Source organism: Anguilla rostrata, chromosome 2 (genome assembly GCF_018555375.3).
Source record: "Anguilla rostrata isolate EN2019 chromosome 2, ASM1855537v3, whole genome shotgun sequence".
Classification (NCBI taxonomy): domain Eukaryota; kingdom Metazoa; phylum Chordata; class Actinopteri; order Anguilliformes; family Anguillidae; genus Anguilla; species Anguilla rostrata.
In genome coordinates, this window is record NC_057934.1 from 20,951,903 (window position 1) to 20,979,622 (window position 27,720).

Consider the following 27,720-nt stretch of genomic DNA (forward strand, 5'->3'; position numbering starts at 1 on the left):
CTGCGGAATTCGACGTATGTGGTAGGCTAATTGTACAGCTATGCGGTCAATCTGTGTCCCCTTAACCTGAGATAACCTAACTCTGTTCAACCTAAATCGTCAATCCCATAACCTGTGCTGAGTTCCAGGCGTGCTCCAACCTTTCCCGTACGCATTACCTCCAGGGCAATGTCATGGACGTGATGCCAGCGAGTATGGAGAAGAACGTAACAGTATATGTTAAGACTCCTTTGGATTTACCTCGGCTTTGATCTTAAGAAGCGAACGCGGGGCTGCTCTCACTCCAACAGCCCCCACCCCGCGTCTCTGTCAATATTTCTATTCGTAACTTCTAAAATATTCGAACAGAAAAAAGTTTAGCGCCAACCGCAGTAAAATCTCCAGTGTTAAATTCACTCTTACGACATACATATAGTCCTGCTTTGGTCTACAGTCGGACCATATGTAGCTACTCTTGTAGGGCTAAATAAACACTGGACATTTTATTATGAAAAAAAGATGCAGATGACAGTTATTACATATAACAGTCACTTTGCCATAAGGGGGCTGCAGTAATTTCTTCGCGCGAGTCTCCATCTGAAACCTGATTGACAGCGTCCTGCTAAACGGTATATAAGGGCGTAACCAGATGCTCTTGATGCCATTAACACCCCAGACATCCACACGGGTGTGGATCTGTTCCTCCTTTTTTCTACTGCGTGTTGGTGCTACATTGTTTTTGTTTTTTAAATTATTTTTCCGAATATTTTTGTAATATTGCAAGAATATCGTTTTCTCCAGGATTTCTTATTATCGGTGGATATTTAAATCCGATTGTCCAAGGACGGTACCTTCGAAGCAGGTAGGTTTTTAACTTTTTAAAAGTTTGTTACAAAACATGTTTTTGTTTAATTGCAACTTTTTAATTATAATTTTTAAAAGCACAGATCGTGTCGCTTCCTGATTTATCAATTTAGGCTATACCGTCGTGTGCTGGATTAGGTCCGTTTACTGCATTAATCTATGAGAATTGTAATTATGAAAACTTTGTATTATACGGTTTATTTTTTCTCCGAGAAATTGTGTGTATTTTTGTAACTGACATGGCTACAGTGACTGATTATTTGATGACCTTTTTAGTATCCTGTTGTCTAATGCTGAGAAATTCAGCAAATACAAATATTATTGACAACGTGCTTATTCAGATTCAGCATTTGCTGGTGCACCATTCTGCATACAGTTACTTCACTTGCAGGAAAATGAAAACAGATTTTTTGTATTATTCGAGGTGTAATACATTTTACCAATTTGAGGGATGTGCGGATAATTGCAGCCATTTACAGTAATTTTGTGTGTGTGTGTGTGTGTTTCAAGGAGCCATGATTCTTAGAAGTCCTTTTTGGTTGCCAGTTCTGTTTCTGTGCGTTTCTGCCCTTACTGAAGGTAATTATCCCCGCACGTGTCGCACATTTAAAACAATCTTGATTGGTCTGCGACAACCATGTCTTAACTTATCATTCCAAGTCATTAATAATAAATATATAATGGATTATATGCTGCCATACTGTGCAAATTAAGATACATAGAAATTAAAGCGCTTGTATTGTAATTTCCAGTGTAATTTTCGAAAACGTCACTTGAAAGAAAAATGGAGCTGAAAGTTAAGTAGGTGTAGCTGTGGGGTTTATTATATAAGATACAAATTAATTTGAAAGTAATATAGTAATAATCTAGAACACTTAGAATTTTGGAAGTTAATTTCCATTTAATTCTAAACTTTGTACTGCTCAAGTTTGTAGAGAATTCAGAAGAGGTATCATTACTTGTTTATTGCTGCAATCAGCAATAAACAAGTATTTCCACTGCAGTGAAAAGCAAGTGCAGTATTGCAATTAATATATTTTTATTACATTTGAAAACAATCCTGGATTTAAACATACTTGTCAAAACATATTAAAAGGGAAAGTCACTTAGTCTGTTGTTTTTGGCAGCTTTGATTGAATCCTGGGGAAACTAGCCCCCAGGAAAGATGTGGCTTTTCTGTTAGGGATGGGTTTTCCAGGGCCATTTCAAACAAGCAACACTGTACAGTATGTGTGTATAAAGGGCTGAGAAGTTTTAAGGAAACTGATTAATGAAAGCTCTCAGTCGTGGTTTCACCCAGATTTGTCATTATGTTTTCAACATTTGCCCCTCCTCTTCCCTCCTCATTGCTGTCAGAAGGAGAGGTGGAAGATGAAACAGTGTTCGACCTCTTCGAGGTTAGCCAAATCACGCGCAAGACCGTCGGCGCCAAGCTCTTTAGAGGTCATGACCCTGACACGCCGGCCTACCGCTTCATCCGATTCGACCAGCTTCCGACGGTGAGCATGCCAGTGCTTCGCCAGATCCTGCGGCAGGTGCAGAACAACGAAGGTTTCGTGTTTTTGGCTACGATGCGCCAGGACCGCGGCTCACGGGGCACCCTGCTGAGCCTGGAGGGGCCTGGTGACCGTCGACAGTTGGAGATTGTGTCCAATGGCCGCACAAACACCCTGGACCTGGTGTACTGGATGGACGGCTCGCAGAACGTGGTGTCCTTCGAGGACGTGGACCTGTCGGACTCGCAGTGGAAGAACATCACGCTTCACGTGCACGGCGAGAATGCCAACCTGTATGTGGGCTGTAGCCTCGTCGATGGCTTCATCTTGGACGAGCCGTTCTACGAAAACCTTCGCGCAGAGGGCAGCAGCATGTACCTCGCCAAGGGGGCGACCCGAGAGAGCCACTACCGGGTGAGAGAAGGGGAATAATGGGCGGGGAGGTTGAGCTAGATTTAGGAATCACGCTGTGATTAGGCCACTGGTTCCCAACTGTGGGTCAAGACCTGCCATTTTGTCATGTAAAATAATTTAAGCCATTGAAGGTGATATAAGGCTACTGGCAGCATTAGACAATGTCGTTGCTGGTTAAGTGGATTTTGGACTTGGAAATCTGAAAGCTTGCTTGAATTCCCTTAGAATGAAGCCGCACCCACCTGCCTCTTCTTTGATATGGTTCTCTTGTGAGGTGCTTTGCTCAATATTGTTGTTACTTTTATTCATTAAAGTCACTGTCAGAATTTCTGTAATGAGTGCCACTGAATAAAAAGCCATGAAGAAGGATACAAGGACCAGACTGTGAGTTTGAAGCTTAGAAAGCATGTATATATTCGTAGACTATGGTAGACCTAAGTAGTGTATTGCATTTAGGGAGAAATGCAAATTCCAAATTATGTGAATTCAACAGGTTCCTTCTTGTAATATAAAATCTGTGTCTCGTGTATGGAATATTGCCAATATTTGTTCATGGTTTAATGGCATGGAATAATTCACTATGTTAGCTTACTGTCACCCCTTCAGTTATGTTACATTGAGGCAAACTGCTTTAACTTTTAATGACTGAAGCTGCTTGAGATGCTACCCATGTTTCTGTGTTCTATGCGGAACATAAGGTCACATTTTGTTGCTTTTGTTGATTTAACTGGAAAATGTCCAATCCCCCAGTTTATTGCTTCGTTAAATAAAATTTTGCTAAATAATAAAACAGAATTTTGAAAGAGCTCATCATCTTCCTTTGGAAAGGATTTATTGGAGATGAAAATATTTTCCAATCCTAGCAGCTGTAAGCTAGGTGTACTTTATAGCTCAGAGGATTGAATAGCCCAGTCTCCAGGCAGTGTTTAAGGCAAGCCATTAGCCATGCCCCTTTCCCATAGATATTGAGCATGTAAGTCGCTTTAGCTGAGGGTTGGGTGTGTTTCGGCATGTCCAGCCATTGTCACTTCAGTACCAGTGGCTAACAGCTGCTCTCTCGATGTTCTTCCAGGGCCTTCTCCAGAATGTGCTCTTCATCTTTGACACGGCATTGGAAGATATTCTCAGGGGGCGGGGCTGTGAGGTCGCCAAGCAAGGTAAGGGTCAGCCAAGTGGCAACCCCGTAAACATGCCACTATTTGATTTCTATAGATATGAACGGCAATGGTCACCAGCAGATACCAACTATAAAATTTGGCAGTTGTGCCATAATGAAACAAATAGATTCACTTGCTTAGGACCAGATTATAATGTTTTATAAAAATCCAAAATAACACTGAGTGCTATTGTGGAACATTGTAGTACAGAACAAGCAGTGTTTTGTGGCAGCCACGCTTGTGAATTCAGACTTCTGAGGCTTCTTTCAACTTCTAACAAGTTTCCCAATACTGCCGTAATGTCAAAGTGGCAAGGAGTGGGAGATATCCTGTCTTCTTTGAAACACTGAATTACTTTCTTTGCACTGGCAATCAAGCCTTGTGTGAGCAGTGCTTAGGTTCTCTCAATGACATCACCTCACCCTGAGATTGCACAGTCAGCAGTCCTTCAGCAGACAGCAGAATTACAGCCTTTCTGTCTCATATGGAAGGACTTAGCGGTTGGTGGTTGGTTCTCTTTATGGATAAACTAATGTAAATATCTTAAAACAGACGCCAGATTCAGAGCACACACACACACGCATGCACATAGGCACACACATGCACAGGCACATGCATGCACGCACACGCACACACACACACACACACCCATTCCATTTTGTCCATCTCATTTCTTTAACTGGGCCTCAGAATGTCAGAATCCAGGTATTTCAGATCCAGAAGTATCTTGACCACATTGCATAATTTTTATTTCATGTATTTATTTTTTGTTTGTTTTGAGGAAATGGTACTGTTGATACCATTGGAATAAGATCAGTAGATGTGCAGAGGGAGAGAAATGCACAGATGTCTATCTTAGTTTTTCCTGGCTCTGTGCACTCTTCTGATTTGCTGAGGATGAAGAATTACACAAAAGAAGTTTTGTGGTCTCCATGGTTATACTCTCAGCTGCTTCGCAGTGGGTGACAATGAGGTCATTTTTGGGTGCTGCCTGTTATTGGCTGCTTGTAACTGCACGTTTGCCCTGCCCATGTTGTCATGGGGCGTGAGATGACTGGATGAGGATGCAATGCAGAAATCGTTTTTCACTGGACTCAACTACTCAGGGCTTCTTCTGTTAAAAGGTCACAATTATCCTCACCCATATGCCAAGAGCCTTTGGGTACCTGCAATGATGTCAGAAGAAAATTTTATATACCTGTAACCAGGAATCCACCCAAGAACTGGCAAGACAAAACCAATTGTGTCTGGCGACAGCAGGATGTAGCTGATGGAGCTCTAACCTGTAACTCTGGCCCACCCACCATACCAGGCTGGGGAAGAAGCTGGGTTCTTTCAAGCAGTGAATCAGAGCGGGGGAGAGCTGAACTGGAAAAGAGGTTCAGCGTTCCTCTGCACTGATGTCACAGTCTGGAAACCGGCATTTATAATGCCATCAGGAATGCCAATTTATAATTCTGACAAAAAAGGGCCAAACAGGGTGAGATTTAGCCAGAAATTAATTGAAAACAGTTGCAAGATATGTTGCTTTAGATAGAGTCTTCTTTTCCTTTTCTGTCTTGTGCATTCCTTCAAAGAAGCTTACATTTTTTGAGTAAATTGTTTTTTGACCTCAAGTAATTTAAATTGTCAGGCAAGGGGCTTTTCCAGTCAAGAAAGGCTCTACTCAGTATTTCATGATATTATAAGTCTAAGAATAGATTTGCTAAATGCATTTCTCTGTTTAAAGATGGAACATAATTTCTGATGTGATGTGGAGTCCTCTATCCATATGAAATGTGCTTCATCTGGTTTACACCTGTTCTGGCTGGCAAACAGTTAAGGCCCTGCCAAAATGAGTCTTGTGTTTGCTTAGTGCAAATTTACCATAATAACTTAGACAAAATATTCAGTGTTAATGGGGAATTGCACTTTATAACACTTCTGCTTCTCATGACTGATATTGTTCTTCTAATGAATGTGTTGCCCTTCATTTTTCGATTAGGTATTTCATTGTGTTAATATTTTATGCTGTTTTGTTGTTTTCCTTTACAAATGCAGGAAGTAGACCCAGGCAGTTTAGTGTCGAACTGGAGGATGCATATCATTGCTCGACTTCTGATGTGGGCGTGCAGGCAATAACAGTAGGTTGGACGTAGAAATAGTGTTGTATTACTACTAGCTAGCGAAACCGAAAATGTCTGAGGATGAAATAAATGGATGGTGGCAACCCTATAACAACAGCCAGCAAGCTGTCTAACTGTTACCGTAGACATCCTATGTATCTCAGACGTGATAGCGTTAGCCAGCCCGCTTAGTACCTACTTTGAGCGGTTCGACCAACGATGGGAAAATGGTGGGTACAGCTCCAGGCCTTGGTAGTCGGTGGCTTCAAGTGGTCGCTGCATTAGTCCTCGGTTGCAAACTTCTTTGGCTGTTATGTTGGGGTGTCTGATTACATCCAGCAATGTCTGGCACAAAATTGCATCGCATGGAAAACTATGAAAATGTGCTTTCAAGGCAAGTTTAATGGGGGCATTATAACAACTGGGTACAATGCACCTCATTATTACACCAATATCGCATCAAACAAAAGAACGTCAGTTTGTTCGATTTCAACGCTAAGTTAACGGAATGTTTTGATTCACTTCTTCTCGATTTTGCCGCGAAACGAAATTTAAGAAGAAAAAACCGGAAACCATGCAACTATGTGGACTTGCGCTTAAAGAAAATAGGTCTTTCTTTCTAACGTTGGGCATTTAAAATGAAATAAATAATCAAAAAATTAAGGGTGACACTATCATTAGAAGGACAATATCAGTCATGAGAAGCAGAGGTGTTATAAAGTGCAATTTCACTTTAAGTGACCTGTAATAGAGTAAATTTTACACAGGTAGAGTACTGTTTATCCTGTGTGGACCCTTATAAATTCAATTAAGCTGAATTAAAACTGAACATTTCACAGTTGTATAGCTTAACCGGGATCCTCATCATACAATGGGCTAGTGTCTACAGTACTTGGTGGATTACATTTTACAAACATGAATTTCCTCTGGCAAATTAATTACAGATTATCTTAAAAGAATGTGTGGTGTGATATTAGAGTTCTGCGTATCTACACTGACAAGAGGATACCAGGATATTGTTAGAACTTTATGTATGAGTGGAGCAGTCATGTAAATGGGGAAGAGAGCCATGTGTTCATTATGTCTAGTTAGTCCCCAAAGAAGTTGATGATATATTACACAATAACAGTGCTCACTATCACTTAGTGAAGACCAGCCTATACTGGTTAGCCATAAATGGCTGAATACTTATGTTTGCTGGCTCCTTTGAGATTCCCTTTGTCATACCACTGAACCACTAAAATAATAAGGAAGCACTCAAGGCCTTACTAGAGAGTATTGACAGTCTAATGTATCCATGTTCGCAATCCTATCCCAGTAACATTAGCACCACCTTTCCCACCACTGCAGTCCTGTGCTGATGACTTAGGTATTTCCCCTGAGCAATCCAGATTTAGTTGCTCCCACAAGTATGAACCTCATGGGGCAAAGGTGCTGTAAATTTCTTCCTCAGACCACACTGGGCTGCCTTTTCCAAACACGCCCCCAAACCCCGGTCCAAAACAGGACCTACAGCAGTGTCTCTGAGACAGAAGGGCAACAGAGCACGCTCACTTCCTGGTCGGTCTGGAACCCAGATTACTGCCTTGCATACGTGGAGCTCCCGGCGTCAACTGCCTAACGGTTGAAACTGCAGAAAATCAGAGACCCATCTGTGTGTGTTTACATGTTTGTGGATATGGTATACTTCCCTATTCCAACCCGTCAACTGTAAAGGTCATGAACTGTGGCCTCTGCCAACCTCTGCTTGTTTAATGAGGGCAGAATGCTAATTTGATCACTGATGTTTACCTCAGATACACCCCGCAGACTTCTCAGAGCTGACACTAAAACCCACTTTGATGCAAAGAAACATTTGCTAACTTTTTTTTTTTTTTTTAAAGAAAGGTATCTTGAATCCTGTCTCTGAGACTCAGTAACAAGTCTAGTCTCCGCCCATGTGCTGAGTTTGAATGTTGTAATGATTTAATCTCCTGGTAACATGAGAGCCTTCCCTTGTGTTTAGCTCTGCGGTAGCGCTTTAAAAAACGTGAAATGTCTTCCACGAACAGTAAAAATAAGCGAGCAGGCTCGCTGAGCTCCAGTGAAGGTGTCTCATTTGATGAAGGCTGGTTTTGTAACGTGTAAAAAATCAGAAACAAGCAGGTTTCCTTGAGTCGTCTGAAGTACGCACATCTAACGGGAGCTGAAGCAGATTTATGGCAGACGGCCTGGTTTTCTCATCACTCAAAACAGCCACCCAGCTGTTTTTCTTTTTCCATTAGCGTGCCAAAAACAATAAGCCATGTTTTAGGTCCTCCCCTTCCCTCCCTGGTCTGATAGGCTCAGGAATGCAGCCGGCTCTCATCTTCCCTCTGAGGGGTCGTTTCACAGATCCGCGGAACTCTGGAACATTGACGCTAAACGGACCTTTGTCTCCTTTAGCATGGATTAAACATCCTCAGGCCTGGGCATCACAAGGCAGATCACAACTACCACCACCCCCCTTCCACAGAGTAGCCTTTTCCCTCTAGTCCCAAAAAACTTTCTATCTGTGGACAATTTCATACAGAGATTAGAAATCTCTTAACTGCTGAGACCATCAATGCAGACTGCTTTTTTAAGTGTATTTCCAAAGGAAAAAAAGCTATGCAAGTTATTACAGGCCTATGTCCATTTTATTTTATTTAGCATATTGGCCAATGTCTATTTTGTTTTATTTAGAGAGACATCTGTTTTATTTGTAATAGGCCAAAGTTTATTTTGTAATTGTTATGGACCAATTTGTTATATTTTATTATATATATATATATATATATATATATATATATATATATATATATTATTTTTATTTTTATTTTTTTTGCACATGCATATCTCAAACATTGTATAGGCTATAGCCTATTATGTTATAATGCAAGAGCACGTAGGCCTTAGTCTACAAATTTGGGAAGTCAACAAAATCAATATCATAATTTTTTATTGATCCCACTGACCTAATTAATGCTTAGAACGTATTTCAAGTGTTGAAAAATAAAATAAAGAAACAGTCTGTAATGTGAACTTTGAGTGGTGGATTACTATTTAAGATTGTATGGCTTATCCTCACACCACCATGCAACTTTAACTGTAACAGAAGATGGCTTCCGTCTCAACTTATTCTGATGGCTTATTGTAATGCGGGTTACTTAGTTTAACAAATTTAGTTGAAATGGTGTTCTTTAAGTACATGGTCATGTTGGAAACCCATAGGTTTATGCATATTTTTCCTTGTTTTATTTAATCCTTATTGAAATGTGACCAACATATTTTTACTGGTAGCTTATGCCTTAAAAACAAGCCCAGTTTCTGGGGATTCCCAGGACAGCATACACCTTTTCCTGGGAAAATGTTTTATTTGATATTGTGAAAAGTATTGATCCCTAATCCATTGTGACTTAAACGGCTTGTGTGCCCCCCCCTTTCCCCCTCTTCTGTTCAGAGGAAGAAAACATAGTGAGTGAGAGCGGGGAGGACGTGGGCTCCTCCATCGCCACCAACCTCATCGGCCAAAAGACGGACGCCCCCCAGGGGGGAGCAGACATGATGTGCGAGCGCTCGTGCGAGGAGCTCACAAGCCTGTTCCAGCAGCTCAAGGGCCTCCGAACCGTTGTGGGCAATCTCATGGATGGCCTGCAGAAAGTGGTGAGTCCTCGACTCCTCCCCCAGCAACAGGCCACGCCTCTGATGGCAGGCCACACCCTCTCCACAATATAAAGTCTTGACCACTGGTGCACACAAAAACTGGCAAAGTCACATTCATGTCGTTCAACATTCGCAATACCCCAAACCACAGTAAAGTTAGAGCATTCAGAAGTAACTCACGCAAGACTCACTAATAATTGTAATGAAAGTAATGAAAGGGGATGTGGCTACAGCATTTAAACTGCGAGTCATGCTCTACGTTTAGTCACATACAACTAATTCTGGAAAGAGAAAATCTACAGGAAAACCCTTTGGTAACCACTGTGTGTGGTGTGTGTGTGTGTGTGTGTTCTCTCAGACAGAGGAGAATAATGCCATGCGTGAGGCTCTGTCCAAGATGAAGAACCCCAAAGAACAGCAAATGTGCTGGCAGGACGGCCGACTGTTTGAAGACAAGGAGGAATGGATTGTGGACAGCTGCACTAAGTGCACCTGTCAGGTGATACAGGGCATGCGTTCAGCATTGTGGTTACGGTATGCATTGCGCTATATCTCCTGGGTGTGCAAATTAAAATGGCATTCTTTCACAGGAGGCAAAGGTGGTGTGTCGTCAGATATCCTGTCCCGCTGTTTCCTGTGCCAGTCCATCCTTCATTGACGGGGAGTGCTGCCCTGTATGCCTCCGTGAGTATTTAGCCATCTTTTGGTCGGTTTTTGGTCCTTGTTTGCCCATCTTTTAGCCTGTTTTGGGTCCTTGTTCACCCAGCTTTTGGTCTGTTTTAGGTCCTTGTTCACCCATCATTAGGCCTGTTTTATTCACAGATGTTCTGTGGTGTTTTATTTCTTTTTCACTTAACTGCCTGCTTTTCGGCCTGTTTTAAGCTGTTCGTCATCCCTGCTTTGGCCTGATTTAGACCATTAACCACCCATCATTTGGCCTGTCTATGTCCTTATTAGGTCATCTCTGTTTTAGAGCCTTTCTCCCCAGTCTCAATGCTTGTTTTAGTCTCATAATTGCCTATCATTATTCATCAACCTTTTGGGATGTTTTAAGACCTCATTTTAGTTTGAGTGGCAGATGCCAACAAATACATATGGGTCTGTAAATAACATCTTCCTCTAATAGAGAGCATCATTTCTTTTCCAGATGTGTGTTTTTCAAGACCCATCCAAAGTGGAATGAATGACCCTCCCTGTTTATTGAGATATAATAACAGGAAGTAGTTTTTTACAGTAAATGCCAATGTGTTCTTAAGGGTTAACCACTCTGTCCTTTTAAGATTATTGTGAAATTCTGGGTTCAGCCCTGCTCTGAAGTGGTCATGATGGGTTGAAAACGAGTAATCTTCCTCCTAAAATTCTGCTCTAAAACAACAAGCACGTCTCTTCCTTTCTTTCCTTTCTTCTCTCTTGTTTATGCATTATGCATGAGGACAGAACTGTAAATATGTTGTTGAAGGTGGGTCAGATCACTAGACTATTGGTCTTTACCCTCATCTCAGGTGCTGTGGTAAAATTTCCCAGCTGTATAAATATGCTAAATGTAAATGTAAAAATATGTAAAAACAGTGAGCATCATACGGTAACTCTTTCAAGACAGAAATAACTGGTGAGTCATGGCCACTTCAGGGGTATTAAGCCTTGGTCCAGAAGGGCCACAGTAACTGCATGGCTATTAAACCTTGGTCTGGGTGCTTCAGCTAGGCACTGCTAGCTGCTAGACAATCTTAGTTTTGATTGGTTCTGTCTAAAGTCCCCCCGAAGTGATGACAGTGTACAGAGATTGGGGAAATGGGCACCAGTCCAGCGTGATGACAGATGAGAAGCTCAGATCTTTTCTGGTTTGGATTAGGAAAAGTGAGCGCCCTGTGCCCCTGCCTGTCTCTGACATGCCTTCGCGTCTGTGTGTTCATGTCTCTGCGTGTCCGTCTGTGCCCGTGCCCATGCGCGTGCCTGCGTCTGCGCGCCTACGACCGGATTCCCCTGCGCGTCCGCGTTTCCGTTCGTCGCCCCGCACACGATCAGCGATGGACAGCGAGGACGGCTGGTCCCCCTGGTCGGAGTGGACCGAGTGCACGGTCACCTGCGGCACAGGCACTCAGCAGAGAGGGCGGTCCTGCGACGACGCCAGCAACCCCTGCGCGGGCCCCTCCATCCAGACCCGCAGGTGCAGTCTGGGGAAATGCGACAGCCGCGGTGAGTCCCTGTTGCATCACTTCCTTTGTCGTGACCTCACCTGTATCCTGCTCTGTCCAGACTCATGCAAAGAAACTGCTCACAAGCAACAAACACGGCCATCCATTCCCAGAGGTGCACCCTGGGAAGTAGTGTCTTATAGTTATGGCATGGAGTAATTGCTTGTTATGACATCACTACATCACTGAGTTATTGTTCTTCTGACAGATGTACAAAGACAAGGAGCATTGTACGCCATGCACTAAAGCAGTTTTTTTTTTTAATCATAGTTTTACACATTTTACATCAGGTTTACACCAGTTAAATATTAATACTTAGAAACAGTATGTGGTCAAATGACCGCTTCACACTCTTTAAAGGCTACTTGCATTCGGACATGATTATATTTGAGGGGGCTTAAAACGACTCCTCCCCTGCCATCAGTTCAGAATTTGGGCCTCCTTCCTGAGAGGTTAGGAATAAACTTCTCGGGCTCATAGCCCACATGGGCTACCCAGATTAAGAACTTTGATAGATTGACATATGTATTATCACCAGTCATCGTAAAATTGGATGAATGATTAACAGCTGAGAGGGAAAACAGTGAAGATCTTACAAAACAAAGGTGGGAGAACATCTGCCAAACGTGTGTATGAGCATGTGTGCACCTAATGTCTCTACATACAAGCTTACAGAAAATGTTGTTATGACGCAACATATCATATCATGGCAGTCAGTATGTTCATTAAATAGAAATACAACAAATATCAAGAGTTTTGTGACTACCTGCGGGGTTTATCAGGATGGTTGTTTGGGAGTGTGTGGTCTAAAGCAAGAGAATACACTTCACAATTTACACATATATTATTATGTTTCCAAAGGCTGTAAATATTAACATATTAATGTTATAGCATTTATTTACAATTATAAACATTAATATTATTTTTACATTGTGCTGGTAGTATTGTGGCTTTCCATAAGTGCAGCAGTATCAGGATGAATGCATCATAGGAAATATTTTCAACCAATATTAAGGATAGTTTTTTGAAGATTAATCAGGTAATATTCATGCGTACAACCTCTGAAGTAATGATGTTGCTGTACATGGGGCTTTAGAGTTAAGATGCCAGTACCCTATAACTGCTGTTGTAAAGCCAGCAGGTTGTCAGAAACGTCTATAAATACAGTATATAAAATATCACAAAAAAAACACAAAACCTATCTGGGCCAATAAAAATGAATGCGTGCATTAGTGAGTATATGAATGAGTGTGTTATTGACTGTGTGTGAGACGATTCAAAGGAATAAAAGCTTTTCATTGGGTGGGGTGGGGGGTGTGGCCCCATGGGGAAACCCTCATTTGGTTGGGTGGAGTATGAAATGGATCAGTGAGGGTGTGGTTGACCCACTTTGGAGCCAAGGCTAAATCTCTCTTGTTTGACTCATGATTTAACTTGCAGACCCATAATCAAATTTAATTTCTATCATTTTTCTCTCTGTACCAAATATGTGAAGTTATATCAAATGACTATAACAATGTTTTCTGTCTTTCAGTTTGTCAGTGTGCGTTACTGACTCTCTGCCTGTTCGTGATGTCTGTCTTTTTTGTTCTACGTTTCATTAACGTCTGTATGCGTGATGCTGTTCTGTTTGTCTTTGTTTCACATTTATTTCTGTCTGTCTGTCTGTTTGCAGTCTTTCGCTGCTTGACTTTAGAGTCTTCTTGTCTGCCTTTGTCTGTCTGCTGGACATTTACGTTTCTGTCTGCCCGACTGCCGCAGTTCGCCAAGACGGTGGGTGGAGCTTGTGGTCTCCGTGGTCATCGTGCTCTGTGACGTGTGGTGAGGGCCAGATCACCCGAATCCGCCACTGCAATGCCCCAGTGCCACAGTGGGGGGGCAAGGACTGCAAAGGCAATGGAAGAGATACCCAGAGCTGTGAGGCAGAGCCCTGTCCTAGTGAGTATGGTGTCCCAGAGAGGACAAACTGCACCTCCTCTACTCTCTCCAAATTCAATCAGCACCTGACACGGTGGAGCAGGCCTGATTACTCAGTGACACCCCATCCACAGGAATCACCCGCAATACCCCAGCCCTAGAAACAACTCCCAAAAATCCCCATTCCAGCTCGCCTTCCTGACCGAGCCGTGGTCTGATTCTGAGCCAAAAGAAAAGAAAAAAAAAAACACTTGAGAGACTGTGCATGTGCTCTGGTGAGGTCATTTTTTCCAGAACTCTTGTGACCAGAGCTGAGAAGGCGAATATTCAGCAGCAGTAAATGAGAGGAGGGAGCTTCCGCTGAGACACCAAGTGTAAATGTCAGTTCCATTTGAAATCGACATCAGAGACGGCGATAGTGTAGCCTGATGGCAAGTCCTGCTTCAGAAAGCAGTCCAGCTGTGTGAAAGACAATGCTCTGGCACTCGGTCAAGTTTCCGTACAGAAAATAAGGAAGAAATTGAGCGCATTTCAGGAGGCGGATGTGTACTGTCAGGACGTTCCCTTTATTAGAGAAGTACAGGCTTGATGGCTTGGTGCCTTTACTGGTGTTTTAACATTTTACTTAAGTACAATTATTGGTTTCTAATGTTTTCTATTGCACATATTCCAGAAGTAAATGTATAATATGTAAAATTCTGCAGTACTTCATCCAATATTCTGCCACAAAGTTAGAAACAGTTATTAAATAAAGACTACTACTACTAATTGTTATTATTATTATTATTATTATTATTATTATTATCATCTTATCAGACAACTCAATCCCAGACAATTATGCAGACCAATATCTAAGACCAATTATACAGCTGGATGATTTCTGAAATGGAACTGTGCGAAAAGTGCTACAGCAGCATACTATACGAAACGTCAAACCCGATTATAAACCCATTGTCCCTCAGTGTCTGCACTACATTTCTGACCTTTGCTGGCAGCCTGGCGGCTTGTGACGCGCGTTTCATCCTTCCCGTCTGTTCGTGTCCAGTCGATGGCGGCTGGGGTCCCTGGTCACCGTGGGCGATCTGCTCGGCCACTTGCGGCGGGGGTCTGAAGAGTCGAACCCGGCTGTGCAACAGCCCCAAGCCTCAGTACGGGGGCAGGAGGTGTCTGGGGGAGCCCACCGACAATGATCTCTGCAACCAGGAGGCCTGCCCTGTCGGTGAGAACGTGGCATCCCCGTGGCACCATAAACCCCACCTCCACCCCCACCAGGCCTGCCCTGGGGAGTACTTCAGATGGGCCTGTGAAGCTGCTACACAGTCTTTTCTAAAATTTGACTGATTCTACACAAAAGCACTAAAAACGGTAGTCTGGGAGTCTATAGCAGGCGGAGATGTCACATGCTGTTGATTGCAATCTTGTTTAAACCAGTAAAGAGTCAATGAGTCAGCAATAGCATATGATGGCTCCACCCATCATGTGTTCCTCATGTTCTGTGAACTTAGAGCAGGATTCGAATGCTGAAATGTTCTTATTGTAGTTGAGAAGCAATTTTAGCTCAGCTTATGTGCGAAATCTAAAATTTCTTGCATTGAGGAAACTTTTACAATCAAGCAAAACACGCACTTCACACTTAGGTACAGATCTTTGACTTGAATTAATTTAAAAACTAAGAATATCAGTAAGACAGTTGTCTAGCATAACATTGCAAGATTAAAGAGTTTGTTGTGTGTGTTTTTTTTTTGTTTCTTTTTTTTGCGATGGTGGGTGGGGTCTTTAACAGATGGCTGCCTCTCGAACCCATGCTTCGCTGGTGTGGTGTGCAGCACCGGTGTCAATGGGTCCTGGGCGTGTGGGCCGTGCCCCTTGGGTTACCGTGGTAATGGCACCCACTGTGAGGATGTGAACGAGGTAAAGTGGAGTCCATGAATACTGAAACGTGAACAGTGGCTGGTGCTGACAGCTGTTACACGTGATGATGATGTATAACGAGCCCAGCTGTGTACATTCCATGTTAATTGCACAACAATCGCAAACCAAAAATTACAGAGTGTTTATACTGCCTTTTTACTGGTACCAAAGATAGAGCAGCAGAGAGAGCCAGAAGGGGCTCCATGTTCCAGACAGTAAATGTTTTATAATGAAACTGACTCACCTCTCTCTCTTTCTCTCTCTCTCTCCAGAGAAAAATCATTATAAAACTCCCTCTCTTTTCTCCATCTCTCTCTCTATGCCCCGCCCCCTTGCTCCAATAGTGTGATATGGTGTCAGACCTGTGCCACAAGGTGGGCGGAGTCCAGCAGTGCATCAACACTGATCCCGGCTTCCACTGCCTGCCCTGCCCGCCCAGGTACAAAGGGATCCAGCCGTACGGCATGGGAGTAGAGGCTGCCAAGAAGAATAAGCAGGTGGGGAAATTTTTCACGGATCCTACCTTTTCCAGTGGGACTTACACAAGTAACATTCTTTACATACCTCTTAAATGACAACATTTGCCATGTTAAAATATTTGCTGAACTAATAATAATAATAATAATAATAATAATAATAATAATGTTTGTGGATCCATTTAAAATCATGTTTAGGTCAACCATTTAGGTCAAAAATCTTAAACCAGGTTGTCTTTAACCAGGTAGGCCAGCTTGGGAGCTAGGGAGTCAAAGTGGGAATGAAATGCATAGCCAATCAAATGTAGGGGGAATTACCAGGTGGTCGGAGATATGATCTAGACAGATTTATGGTAGTGTGACCTGCACAGCGGGGCTAACACCCTACTCTTTTTTTTTTAAAAAAAAAGGTACTGGGTGTTCCTTTAATGACCGTAGTGTCTCAGGACCTCAGTGTAACATCTCTTCTGGGGGGTGAGCTGATTCCGTTGTCTGGGGGCTTGCCCATTTGAGTGGGAAGGCAGGACAATGATATCATGCACAGAGGAACCTCCATACAAAATCATGTGAACCTGGCTCTGTGTTGCCTGATTTTATTATTTTTTGATTGACATATTATGGCCTTTCTCCATAATTTATCTCTTCATCTGGAATCCAGCCTGCAGAGACATGTGTTCCTCACAGGCTGGCCTAAATGTGTCATATTTTATTTCTTTTTTTGTTTCTTATGAGGGCCACAGCAATGTAACTGATATGGTAGTCTCCTGTGTCACTTTGAGGTGTTAGCGGTGGCAAGGGCAGCTTCAGTAAGACTATGAGATGAAAGTATGTTGGAAGTTTTTCCTGCCATGTGGCTACACCCCCCCCCCCCTCCCCACACAGACTTTCACCAGCAACACCTTTTAGGTTGAAGGAGAAACATTGAAGGAAAAATGTGGAAAAATACCAGCCAAAATATTTGGCCCTGGATGAAAAGATATTCAAAACAACAATATTTTTCTTTTTTGGAAAGGGGAGATTGGGGGATTGGAAGACCTTTTCAGTTATAACACACTGAAACACATTTCTGAATCTGAAGCCAACCAGCAGAGTATGATTTAAAGACTGACTGTAGCTTGAAACCTGAGGAATGCTAAAGCCTGAGGGCTTTCCTATCTCCTGAAAGTGATGCCATTACTATGCCAACTAGCCTGAAGCAGACCGTTTTCGTCGACAACAGTTTTTCTTGTCATTGTGACATCACTGAAGCAGCAGATTGGCTCTTGGCTCATTGGCTCTTGAACCACAGTCCAAATGTCTGAGGACAAAATATTTGTACAGAAATAAGAGAGCTAAAAATGGAACTAATTTAATGAAAATCAGGGCACAGCAGTGGGAATCCTAGATTTTAAAAAGTTTTGATTGCTGCATTGATTGCTTTATAAATACTTGTATTTGCTTTCTTGATAAAGAAAGCCAAGGAACCAATAAAGGCAATTATGTGACAGCATCATTCAATTTCCCATACTCCTCTTTTGCCTCTTTATCTTTCAATTTTCTTTTTTGTCCTCCTCCTCTTTTCCTTCCATCCCTGCTTCTGCTTTCCTCCTACGTCCTTTCCTTCATCCCTCTTTCTTATCTTACTCACTCTTCTCTCTTCATCTACTTCTCTCTCTCTCTCTCTCCATGTTTATTCCCCATCCTCTCCAGGTGTGTGAGCCCCTGAATCCCTGTAAGGATAAGACGCACAGCTGCCACAAGTACGCCGACTGCATCTACATCAGCCACTTCAGCGACCCCATGTACAAGTGCCAGTGTCGCATCGGCTACGCCGGGGACGGCTTCATCTGCGGCGAGGACTTTGACCTGGACGGCTGGCCCAACCAGGACCTGGTCTGTGGCGCCAATGCCACTTATCACTGCAAGAAGGTACTGACCTCCCACTCAACCGCCACCATCAGACAGCGCCCCCTTTAGGGCTGGAGGTATGACCTCACTTCATAGAGTAGAGAATTGTTCTGTGTCGGGGGTACGTTCCCCTGCCGCCGTGGCCGTGATGGCTCAGCTCATTGACTGCAGAGAGGATAAAAGCACATCAGAAACACAGAAACAGCCTGTGGCTGGAAACCTCTGATTACCTCACAGTTTAGGGTCAACAATCTAGTATTCTGAGGCTGTAAAACATCTTACAGTCTTCTGTACACATTGCTCGTGCCCAATGAAACCAGCACGGGTAAATTAAGTTTATTGCATTGTAGTGTGCCCCCTGAAATAGAACTAAAAAGGCAATGCGCTTATCCTAGAGGACATGGACTATTGAGTTGTTAATTCTTTCTGACAAAATTGGTTTATTATTTTTTTTTCTTGCTTTTTTTGGTAATGGCAGGCAAAGTTGTATTTTTAATGTTATTACCAAACCACAAACTCACACCAGAACTGGCTCAGGGGCTCCTAGTTTCCGTCTTAAACTTTGCTATTGTGGATTACACGCAGCAGATTTGTCTGTTGCTTTAAGAATCCCTACAGCAGTACTGACCTTCAGAACCTGCATTGGTGTGCTCAGTTTGAAAGATCAGAGGAATGCAGAGGTCATGCCACCAAACTGCCCGAACCCCCAGGCCAAAGCCACCGTGTCAGTCAATCAGTATTAAATCACACTGACAGAGAGGTGTAGGCTGACTACAAGGCACTCGATAGGCCAAATGTGTTGACAGAATCAGAGAACCGGAGTGGGCTAAAGGTGGTTGTGCTCACATTTTCTCAGTGGGAAACCTCTGAATATCATGCTGAGAAAATACCTAGCCAAAAACTGAAGTCATATCCACAAACACCACAGCTTTATATTATAGCTGCTGATTGTCAGTCATCAGACTTCTAGCCAATGAGAGTAAGGCTGGAGATAATCTATCCAATAAGTGAATGGCTAGAGATGATCCAACAAATGAGGTTAAGTTTAAATGCACTGGTTGGAGAGTGAAACTGAAAATGAACAGAACGAGAAAAATGAAAGGCACAAACATAAATTAGAATTCAGAGTTTGCGAGAAGCTGTGGTGTGGTTTATTTTATTATAACTGAAATTAAACATTTTAGACCTTGGGGATAGTGACTGCCATTTTGAGTGCCTTTAATTGGTGATGAAATGGTTTCAGGAATTCAGAAATTGGAGGAATGTTTAAGATGATGTCTCATCTGTGATAGATTACTTTATTATACTTTATGATTACTTACATTAATGAATAGTTACATTTTATGTTTTGCTTTTGCAGGACAACTGCCCTAAACTGCCCAACTCAGGGCAGGAAGACTTTGACAACGATGGCCAAGGAGATGCCTGTGATAACGATGATGACAACGATGACATCTTGGATGACAGGGTGAGTGCACCAACACCATTGCACCCTGATCGAAACATTGTAATGAATGCCAAATTCATGTCACTTTTGTTTCTACCTGTCTTTTGCTGTTGCTGTCATCTTCACAGGTAGCCACAACCCCGGAAATTCGTTTAAAGGTCAACTCAAAGGCTTGCCTGTCGGTGCCTGTGAAACGAAGGGTGGCCATTGTTTTGGAAATGGCTGATTAGGTTTCCCTCCTTGTGCCTTCTTCAGGATAACTGTCCCTTGCAGTACAACCCGAGGCAGTTTGATTATGATAAGGATGACGTTGGCGATCAGTGTGACAACTGCCCGTACGAGCACAACCCCACCCAGACGGACACGGATAACAATGGAGAGGGAGATGCCTGCGCCATCGATATCGACGGAGACGGTAAATCAGTCATATGTTCACAACCATAGTTTGTGAAATCATTATTGCGTGCCGACTACTTGCAAATAGCACCCATGCAAAATGCTCATTTAAATGTGTTCGGTGAGGGCTGAGAATTTTTCTAAATACCTCGAAAGGGCGAGACACATTTGAGATTACTATTGATGATGACTAATAATGATAGTAAAAAGAACTGTGTTTGAAAGGGCCTGACAGTGATTTTCGATGTTTATGTGGGGACATACACACTGCACACATGCTGTCTGCCTCCCAGTCAGCACTTGTCCAAACACTCTCACATTCTGCCACTGTCTCTTTGATGGATCACTTTCCTGAAGTGTGGAAAGTCATGCAGAAATAAAATTCAGTCCTGCATGCAGCGCCCTGTGTGTGTGCGTGTGTGTCTGTGTTTTATGTATCTCTTAGTAACTGTTATGAGGTATTTGTATAAATGAAAAAAATGATTGTGTCAAAAATATATTATGTAGACATTGGCCATTGGGTAATTTCAAAGTGTAAGACATAAATCATTTGGAAATAAATAATGTGTGTGTGTGTGTATATGTTTTTTATTGTCTTCAGAAATTCTGAATGAACGGGACAACTGCCCCTACGTTTACAATACTGACCAGAAGGACACTGATTTAGATGGCGTTGGTGACCAGTGTGACAACTGCCCATTCGTTCACAACGCAGACCAGGTAATGGGGGCGGCGGAATGGGTGTGGCCAAAAATATAAATCATAAATCTGAAAATAATTATCTATTTTACATTCAGTCTCAACCAGACCAATCAATCAGATTCAAATGATTATTTATTGAACCGGATTAGCTGTGATGGTCTGCTCTAAGTCCGTCAGTGATTTTAAAGAGAATTGGAAAACCTGCTGAATTGTGGGGCTGTGAAATATTCTGGAATTAGGGTCAAAACATCTTTTGATGTGCCCCACCCTCCACCCGGTAGGCCGACATAGACAATGACCTCGTGGGAGACCGGTGTGACGACAACCAAGACATCGACGAGGACGGCCACCAGAACAACATGGACAACTGCCCCTACATCGCCAACGCCAACCAGGCCGACCACGACAAGGACGGGAAAGGGGACGCCTGCGACCATGACGACGACAATGACGGGATACCCGATGACCGGGACAACTGCAGGCTGGTGCCCAATGAAGACCAGCTGGACTCTAACAGTGAGCACTGCTCAGTGGCCCTGTTTCACGCTAATCGCAGAACACTTCACAAACATGCCTGCCAAACGCTCACAAGCCATAAAACCAAATGTGAAAATGAAAACATTTTTTTTTTCCATTTTCCGTGCTGTATATTGTAATCCTATCAGAGACAAAACTTATACAGAATGTGAATAGAGGTGAAAATAATTGTCATACAAAAATGTGCTGTCAGGAATGAATGGGTTTTAACCAGTTTTAATAGCAGTCAGTTTAGCTCGACCCCATGGGATCACTATTGAGTGATTTCTTTGTAATTTAGCAGTAATTATTGCACACTAAAAATGAATACCTTATGTTAGAGGTTTTATTGTTGGATGTTATTTTGTGGGGCATGTGCCACTTTGGTGTACTACAGGTAAACATTTTGGCAGCGATACGAGAATCCTAGCGGCGGTAGGTTCTGACCTCCTGCCTCTTACCTACAGTACATTCCACACAGGTAATCAGGTAGATACACAACAATGCTGTCATGTTCACTGCATGGCAGAAACATGTAGGAGTGGCAGCAGATGTAACATGGGACAGTGTTTACTGCACATTGGCATGTGCGCATGTGGCTGGCTGGCTGGATAAACCCCAGCGGTGAACCTGATTTTAATATGCTCTTGGTTCTGTGGAAGTTCTGCGGCATGAATTGGTGGAATTTGTTACCGTGCAAAGAGATGGCATGTATTTCTTTTTGCTGTAAGCCATGATTATTCTAGCTTGTGTGTGTTTGTAATTCAAGAGATTACACTTAAATGCATTTTATTTCTGTAAGTATCCTTTAAGCCAAGGATACTCAAATAGTTAGCTAAGACAAACAGTGCTTTGTGCCATGTGGCATCAATTATCATAGTCTGTCAATTTATTCAGCTGCGCAAAAATGTGTAGCTGAATTTTACAATGGCTTTATCCAAATCCAGTGTTTGCTTTCGTTGTGAAACAGCATCTATGGGGCCCTGAATATTGCCACCGCTGGGATCACTCTAATGCCCTTGGCCAGCACACTGATCACCCTCAGTTAGCAGAACTTACGAGCGGTCTCAGATGATATGTTTGCGATTTAAACATGTCTATATTTTGAGCAACAGGCTCCGAGTCATTTTGGGTGAACTAGAAGCAGACACGCACCTTAGCAAACCAATGATTTATTATTATTCAGAACAGACCTACATACCAAGGATTGTTACTTGGAAGCATGTTTCCCATTAGAAACGTCATTGTTCTCTCATTAGAAAGTGGCTCAGTCAATAAAGGTGCGTCTCATGACAGCAAGCTGAGCTCCATAGCATAGATCTTCCTAGCTGGAGTCCTCAAGTTATGGCTGTATCAGGACCTCCTAGCTAGTGTTCATGCCTACACAGTACTAGTTAGCATCTGCGTGAGATGGCCTTCTCTTTCAGTTGGTACTAGCTCTGATGTAGTGATTTGTGCCTGGTATTGTGGAAAATAGTTTCAGGCTCATCGATGAGTGTGTCCATGGCACTGCAGTGGCAATGTTCCTTGCATGGCGCTATCCACATAAAAAGAGTACCTGAGGTCTGATCAGTGCCTCGTCCTAACAAGGCACTGATCTAGTGCTTGGATGGGCCCCATGATATAGTATCGAATCCATGCCGGTGCCAACTATAGCCCCCCGCACATTTTCATACGTTTTCTCCTTAGTCTTTCAAAATACTTTGAAGTGGACATGACACACTGGCATAGTTGCACAGTGCTCCTAGTGTGAAGAAGCATGTTGACTGACCCTCTGAACCCCTCCTCAGGAGACGGCCGGGGTGATGCCTGCCAGGACGACTTTGACAACGACAGCATCCCCGATATTTTTGATGTTTGCCCGGAGAACAGCGAAATCAGCATCACCGACTTCCGAAAGTTCCAGATGGTGCACTTGGACCCCAAGGGAACCACGCAGATTGATCCGAACTGGGTTGTGCGCAACCAGGGCAAGGAGTTGCTGCAGACTGCCAACTCTGACCCAGGAATTGCAGTCGGTGAGTGAGTGGTACTGAAAAGTGCTAGGACTCCCAATATGGGTCCGCTGACCTCAAGAGTTCATAGGAGTCCTCATAAACAAGCTGTACGAGTCTGGTTTACACATTCTTGGAAAAATTACAAAGTGGTCTGGGAACCCCTGTATAATGTGTACATGTCTAATTCCTTGGCTGTGTTCACAAGCTTCAGTTAATCAATGTGAATTGACTTTACTGTAGCCTATGGTCAACTGTTTTGCAATGTCCCTAATCTTGTATAAAAAATTGTAACATTTCATGTGTATTCCATTTTCATGTCGGAGGCATTCTTTTTCAGTCAGTGAAATTAAGACCAAAGTAAGAAAAGAAGATGTGTAAGAAAAATAGCCTTTTGAAAGTTGACGGCTCTCACTAATGAAATCTGTATGATTAAATCTGGCCCTGAGAATGGATGTAGTCTGATTTGTTTTGCTCATCTCCCACCCTTCTCCACGAACTCCCAGGGTTCGACGAATTCAACGCAGTGGACTTCAGTGGGACGTTTTACGTGAATACGGACCGGGACGACGACTACGCGGGCTTTGTGTTCGGGTACCAGTCCAGCCGCAGGTTCTATGTGGTGATGTGGAAGCAGATCACTCAGACCTACTGGGAGGAGAAGCCCTCCAAGGCCTTCGGCATCTCCGGCGTCTCCCTCAAAGTGGTCAACTCCACCACGGGCACCGGCGAATACCTCCGCAATGCCCTGTGGCACACGGGCAACACCAAGCAGCAGGTGGGCTGGTGTTCTCACAAGCTCACTTACCCTGCATTCGAACAGTCAGACTAGTCTAATTTGGGGTTGGTAGATCATCCTGAAGGGTAGTGCAAACACAGCACACTGTTGTTTCACCCTATCATCACTGCGCAGGAAAGCTGGGCCTTCAATTATCCACACACCCCTCCCCCCAGCCACTCTGGGTTAGGAAGTCTTCATCCATGTCCTGCCAGTGGCCTCCAGTAGTCATCCCAGCTGCACATCCTGGGTGTCTGAGTACCCTCATGGAACTGGATGGCATATTACAGGGGACTGTAGAAGACCACAAATGATCAGATTACACAGATAACTCACTTCACCTGGTGTTCTTAGGTCTGAATTGCTGATTATAAAGTGAAAACAAAAAATAGCAGGCTCTCCCTGGTCACCCGGTTTTGCAGGCTTCAGATGTATTCATTCAACAAGCTGAGGTCTGGTTTCAATCAGTAGGCCGACTGGCACATTTATTCACAATCAATTGTTTATTTCTGTTCTGTCGGTCATATTGCATTCATTTACAGTGTCTCTTAATTGCCTGTTACCAAGGCTGCAAGTATTTTCCTGTTATCCAAGTTAGCTTTGAGTCTGGTTATATGAACGTTTTTGCAAACAATGGCTGTGGCTATGCGCCTAATTATAGCCCGTGTATAACTTTAGGTGGAGGGGGGGGGTTTCCTCATAGTCCCATGAATAATTTTTCTTGCTTGCGATGCATCTAGGTTCGCACCCTCTGGCATGACCCCAAGAACATTGGCTGGAAGGACTACACCGCATACAGATGGCACCTGATACACAGACCCAAGACCGGCTTCATCAGGTGCACATCTCACGGAATCGCAACGGCTTTGCCATCTAAAATGGGTTCCCTTGTTTGTGAAAGTAAATAGAGCAGATTTAGATAAGCCTCTTTCTCACTCTCTCTCTTCTTCCAGGGTGGTTGTTTATGAGGGGAAGCAGATTATGGCCGACTCGGGCCCCGTCTACGATAGGACATTTGCGGGCGGAAGGCTAGGGCTTTTTGTCTTCTCGCAGGAGCGAGTTTACTTCTCCGACCTCAAATACGAGTGCAGAGGTGAGTTTCTGTACGGTCGTTGGCCCTGCATCTCCACACCACATCAAAAATGAGTCAAACTCCGATGAGCCACGGGCCTCACTTATTCTGCAATGGAACGGTGCTTAGAAAATCAAAGTGTCCACTTACACCTTAGTATCAGTACCATTTTCATTGCTTGGAACATTTAGATTTCCGTTTTCTTTCTTTTCTTCAAGAAGTGTGCTTCTCGTTTACAAGTACGGCTTCATCCATTCTCAATCCTCTTCTCTACTTTGTATTCCCGTGAAAAAAACAGTACAATAGCATAAACTACTGTCACCATGTCACCACAGCAAAAGTCTCAATACTCAGTTAGTGGTATTAAATTGGTATTAAAATGGTAAATGAAAGTTTTGTGCTATAATGTTTTACGGATCTGTCCCTTTTTGATTTTGTTTTTTTAGATAACTGAGTTCCGCTCAGTGTGGAAGCGGTGATGGCTCTGGATGGACGGCTTCCATGCCCAGATAGCCTCCATGCACAGAACCAGGATCAGTTTTCCTACCATATTCCTATACCCAAAACATCTGCCACAAAAATGTTGAACAAATTGGAGGTCAATCCATCTATGCCAAAGTGATGCAGAATTGCTCAAAATCAGCCACATCCTCACATGTTAGTCCAGGTTACTTTACTTTAGCTCCACCCATACAGAGTTCTCAGGGCTAATGTCTGCTTTACCTGTCAGTTGAAGGGGTGGGGTTTGTAGGGAGGGGTGTTGAGGGGAAGGTAAGATTTTACAACTTGAGACAAGCAAGGCCATCATATTTCTTTGTGTGCCTTATGAATGCCATTAACTAAAAATTAAGTGCACAATCCAAACAAATATGTGCCTGGAGGAATTATGAATTGTACATTGTCAACCACTTATAGGTTTTTTTTTAGTTGTAAGACCACTCTATATGTTTTCTTCAAGTTTTTTTTTTCCCACGTATTACTAAATTACCTTTTTTTATTCCTCACGTGATTTATTCTTGTTCATATTCTCATGTTGACTTGAGTTCACAGAGTAATGTTGGGATATTTGGGATGCATGTCATGTGATCTAATCACAAGACTCCATTTCACAAGGATAGTTCTGCTTCATTGGGAGTATTCTGCATTGTAACCAAACTGCATCATTCCAGCTTAATTGCACAAAGAGCTCTTAATCGTTACCAGTCTGTTTCCTGGCTTCTTGAATTCTGACCATTAAAGTGTTCTTTTTTGTTATAGTTGTCTTTTTTGTTTGTGTTTCAGTAAATCCCAATTTTCCAAGGGATTGCACAATTTTTATTCTGATTAAAAACTGTTTTATAACTGGGAGATGAAGATGTTTATATTCAGGATTGTATTATAAATTTGTCTGTAAATTATTTGTTTTGCTTCCATTCTTAGTCAGTGTTTTGTTTGTTTTGTTTTTTTTTTTTGCCAAAGATTGTAAATAATTATTTATTTGTTTACATAGACGAATTTCACAATTGAAATACATTGACTGGTTATCTTTAAAATAAAGTCTAAAGTATATTTTCTCCTGGATTTTTGCATTTTGATTTCAGTATCTACGGTTTATCTGAAAATAAGTAATTGAAACGTTACATTAGTATTTAGAAAATATTTTCTAAATGTTAAAAACAGGGATTAAAAACTTTTGTATAAAAAAGGAACAAGCTAAAATGTATTTCCTCAAATTAAGCAAGCAATTCGGGGGGGGGGGGGGGGGTATATAATATTGTTAATACTATTAATTTTAACCCATGTGGAGTTCTATCAGACCGTGAGTTTAGATCAAAGTGCCCGCGCAATGTGTGATGACCTCTGCAGTGGGAGAGAATGCAAAGGATAAATCTAAAACGCAAGATCACTCTGACTTATTAAGCGTATTGAGGATATCATAGGAGATTACTCATTGGAATTTAAATCAGGCATGGAAAAGAGACTTCAAGTGCGCCCTCCAAGGGCGTAAAAAATCTTGATCTCTGATTTATTATTATTTATGCTAATCCTTCAAGGGAAAAGGCAATACTCCAAATTTGGGGAAAATCACTTTGGGTGAACCCTGTACCCTACAACATAATAAAAAATAAGGTACCTCACATGAAAACAACACGTCCAGTACATTCAATGCAGCACCCCTGAATTTTTTATTTCATTTTTTCTTTGAGAAATTAACCGAGGCCCCCTTAATATCACCCTTGTGATTCCAGAAATCAAATTTGTAAACATAGCCATTATCTTTTTATCAAGATATATGTTCATGTGGTTTATGGTTTAGTATTCATATTATCAGTTTTGCATGAATTTCTTTTCTTTTTTTTTACCTTTTTCAAAAACAATTTGTTTTCGGATCAACACCTTGTTAAAATTTATGTTTTCAAAACAAACAAAACAAACAAACACTTGTATGTGTTCTTGATGAATGGAAATGATGTTGTTTCATAAATAAAGGTTGTATACATACATTTCTTGTTAATGATTACTTTTATTTATAAATGCATAGGATGTTGTACAGTATAAATTGTTTTGATACAAAGTATCAGTGGCAGTAGCAACGGGTTTCTGACCAATTAAAACCTGTGATTGAAGCTTCAATCTGTACTACATCTAAAAGCCACCATTTCATAATAAAATATCCTAAGTAAATCTCTGTATGACAAAATGTCTTACAATTGGAAAAATGTTGAAACCTCTACCCTGCAGCTGTTCAGTGCCAGTGTTTTTGGTACTGAA

The 27,720-nt window shown here is 42.4% G+C and overlaps 1 protein-coding gene across 2 annotated transcripts; it reads left to right on the forward strand.

Moving 5' to 3' along the window:
- On the forward strand, positions 1-27,452 carry LOC135247560 (thrombospondin-2-like). Of its 2 annotated transcripts, none has more exons than XM_064321143.1 (22): positions 1-841; positions 1,354-1,422; positions 2,203-2,753; positions 3,826-3,910; positions 9,476-9,678; positions 10,037-10,177; positions 10,269-10,362; positions 11,704-11,874; positions 13,635-13,811; positions 14,836-15,009; positions 15,574-15,701; positions 16,046-16,198; positions 17,867-18,085; positions 19,425-19,532; positions 19,767-19,926; positions 20,509-20,627; positions 20,891-21,125; positions 22,916-23,143; positions 23,626-23,897; positions 24,638-24,735; positions 24,851-24,990; positions 25,416-27,452. In XM_064321143.1, the coding sequence occupies exons 2-22, from the start codon at positions 1,359-1,361 to the stop codon at positions 25,421-25,423; spliced, it is 3,528 nt and encodes a 1,175-aa protein (XP_064177213.1). In that variant the 5' UTR covers positions 1-841; positions 1,354-1,358; the 3' UTR covers positions 25,424-27,452. The 2 variants fall into 2 exon arrangements, with proteins under 2 accessions (XP_064177213.1, XP_064177212.1); XM_064321142.1 differs by having other exon boundaries at positions 227-841; positions 2,200-2,753.
- The last annotated feature ends 268 nt before the right edge of the window (positions 27,453-27,720 follow it).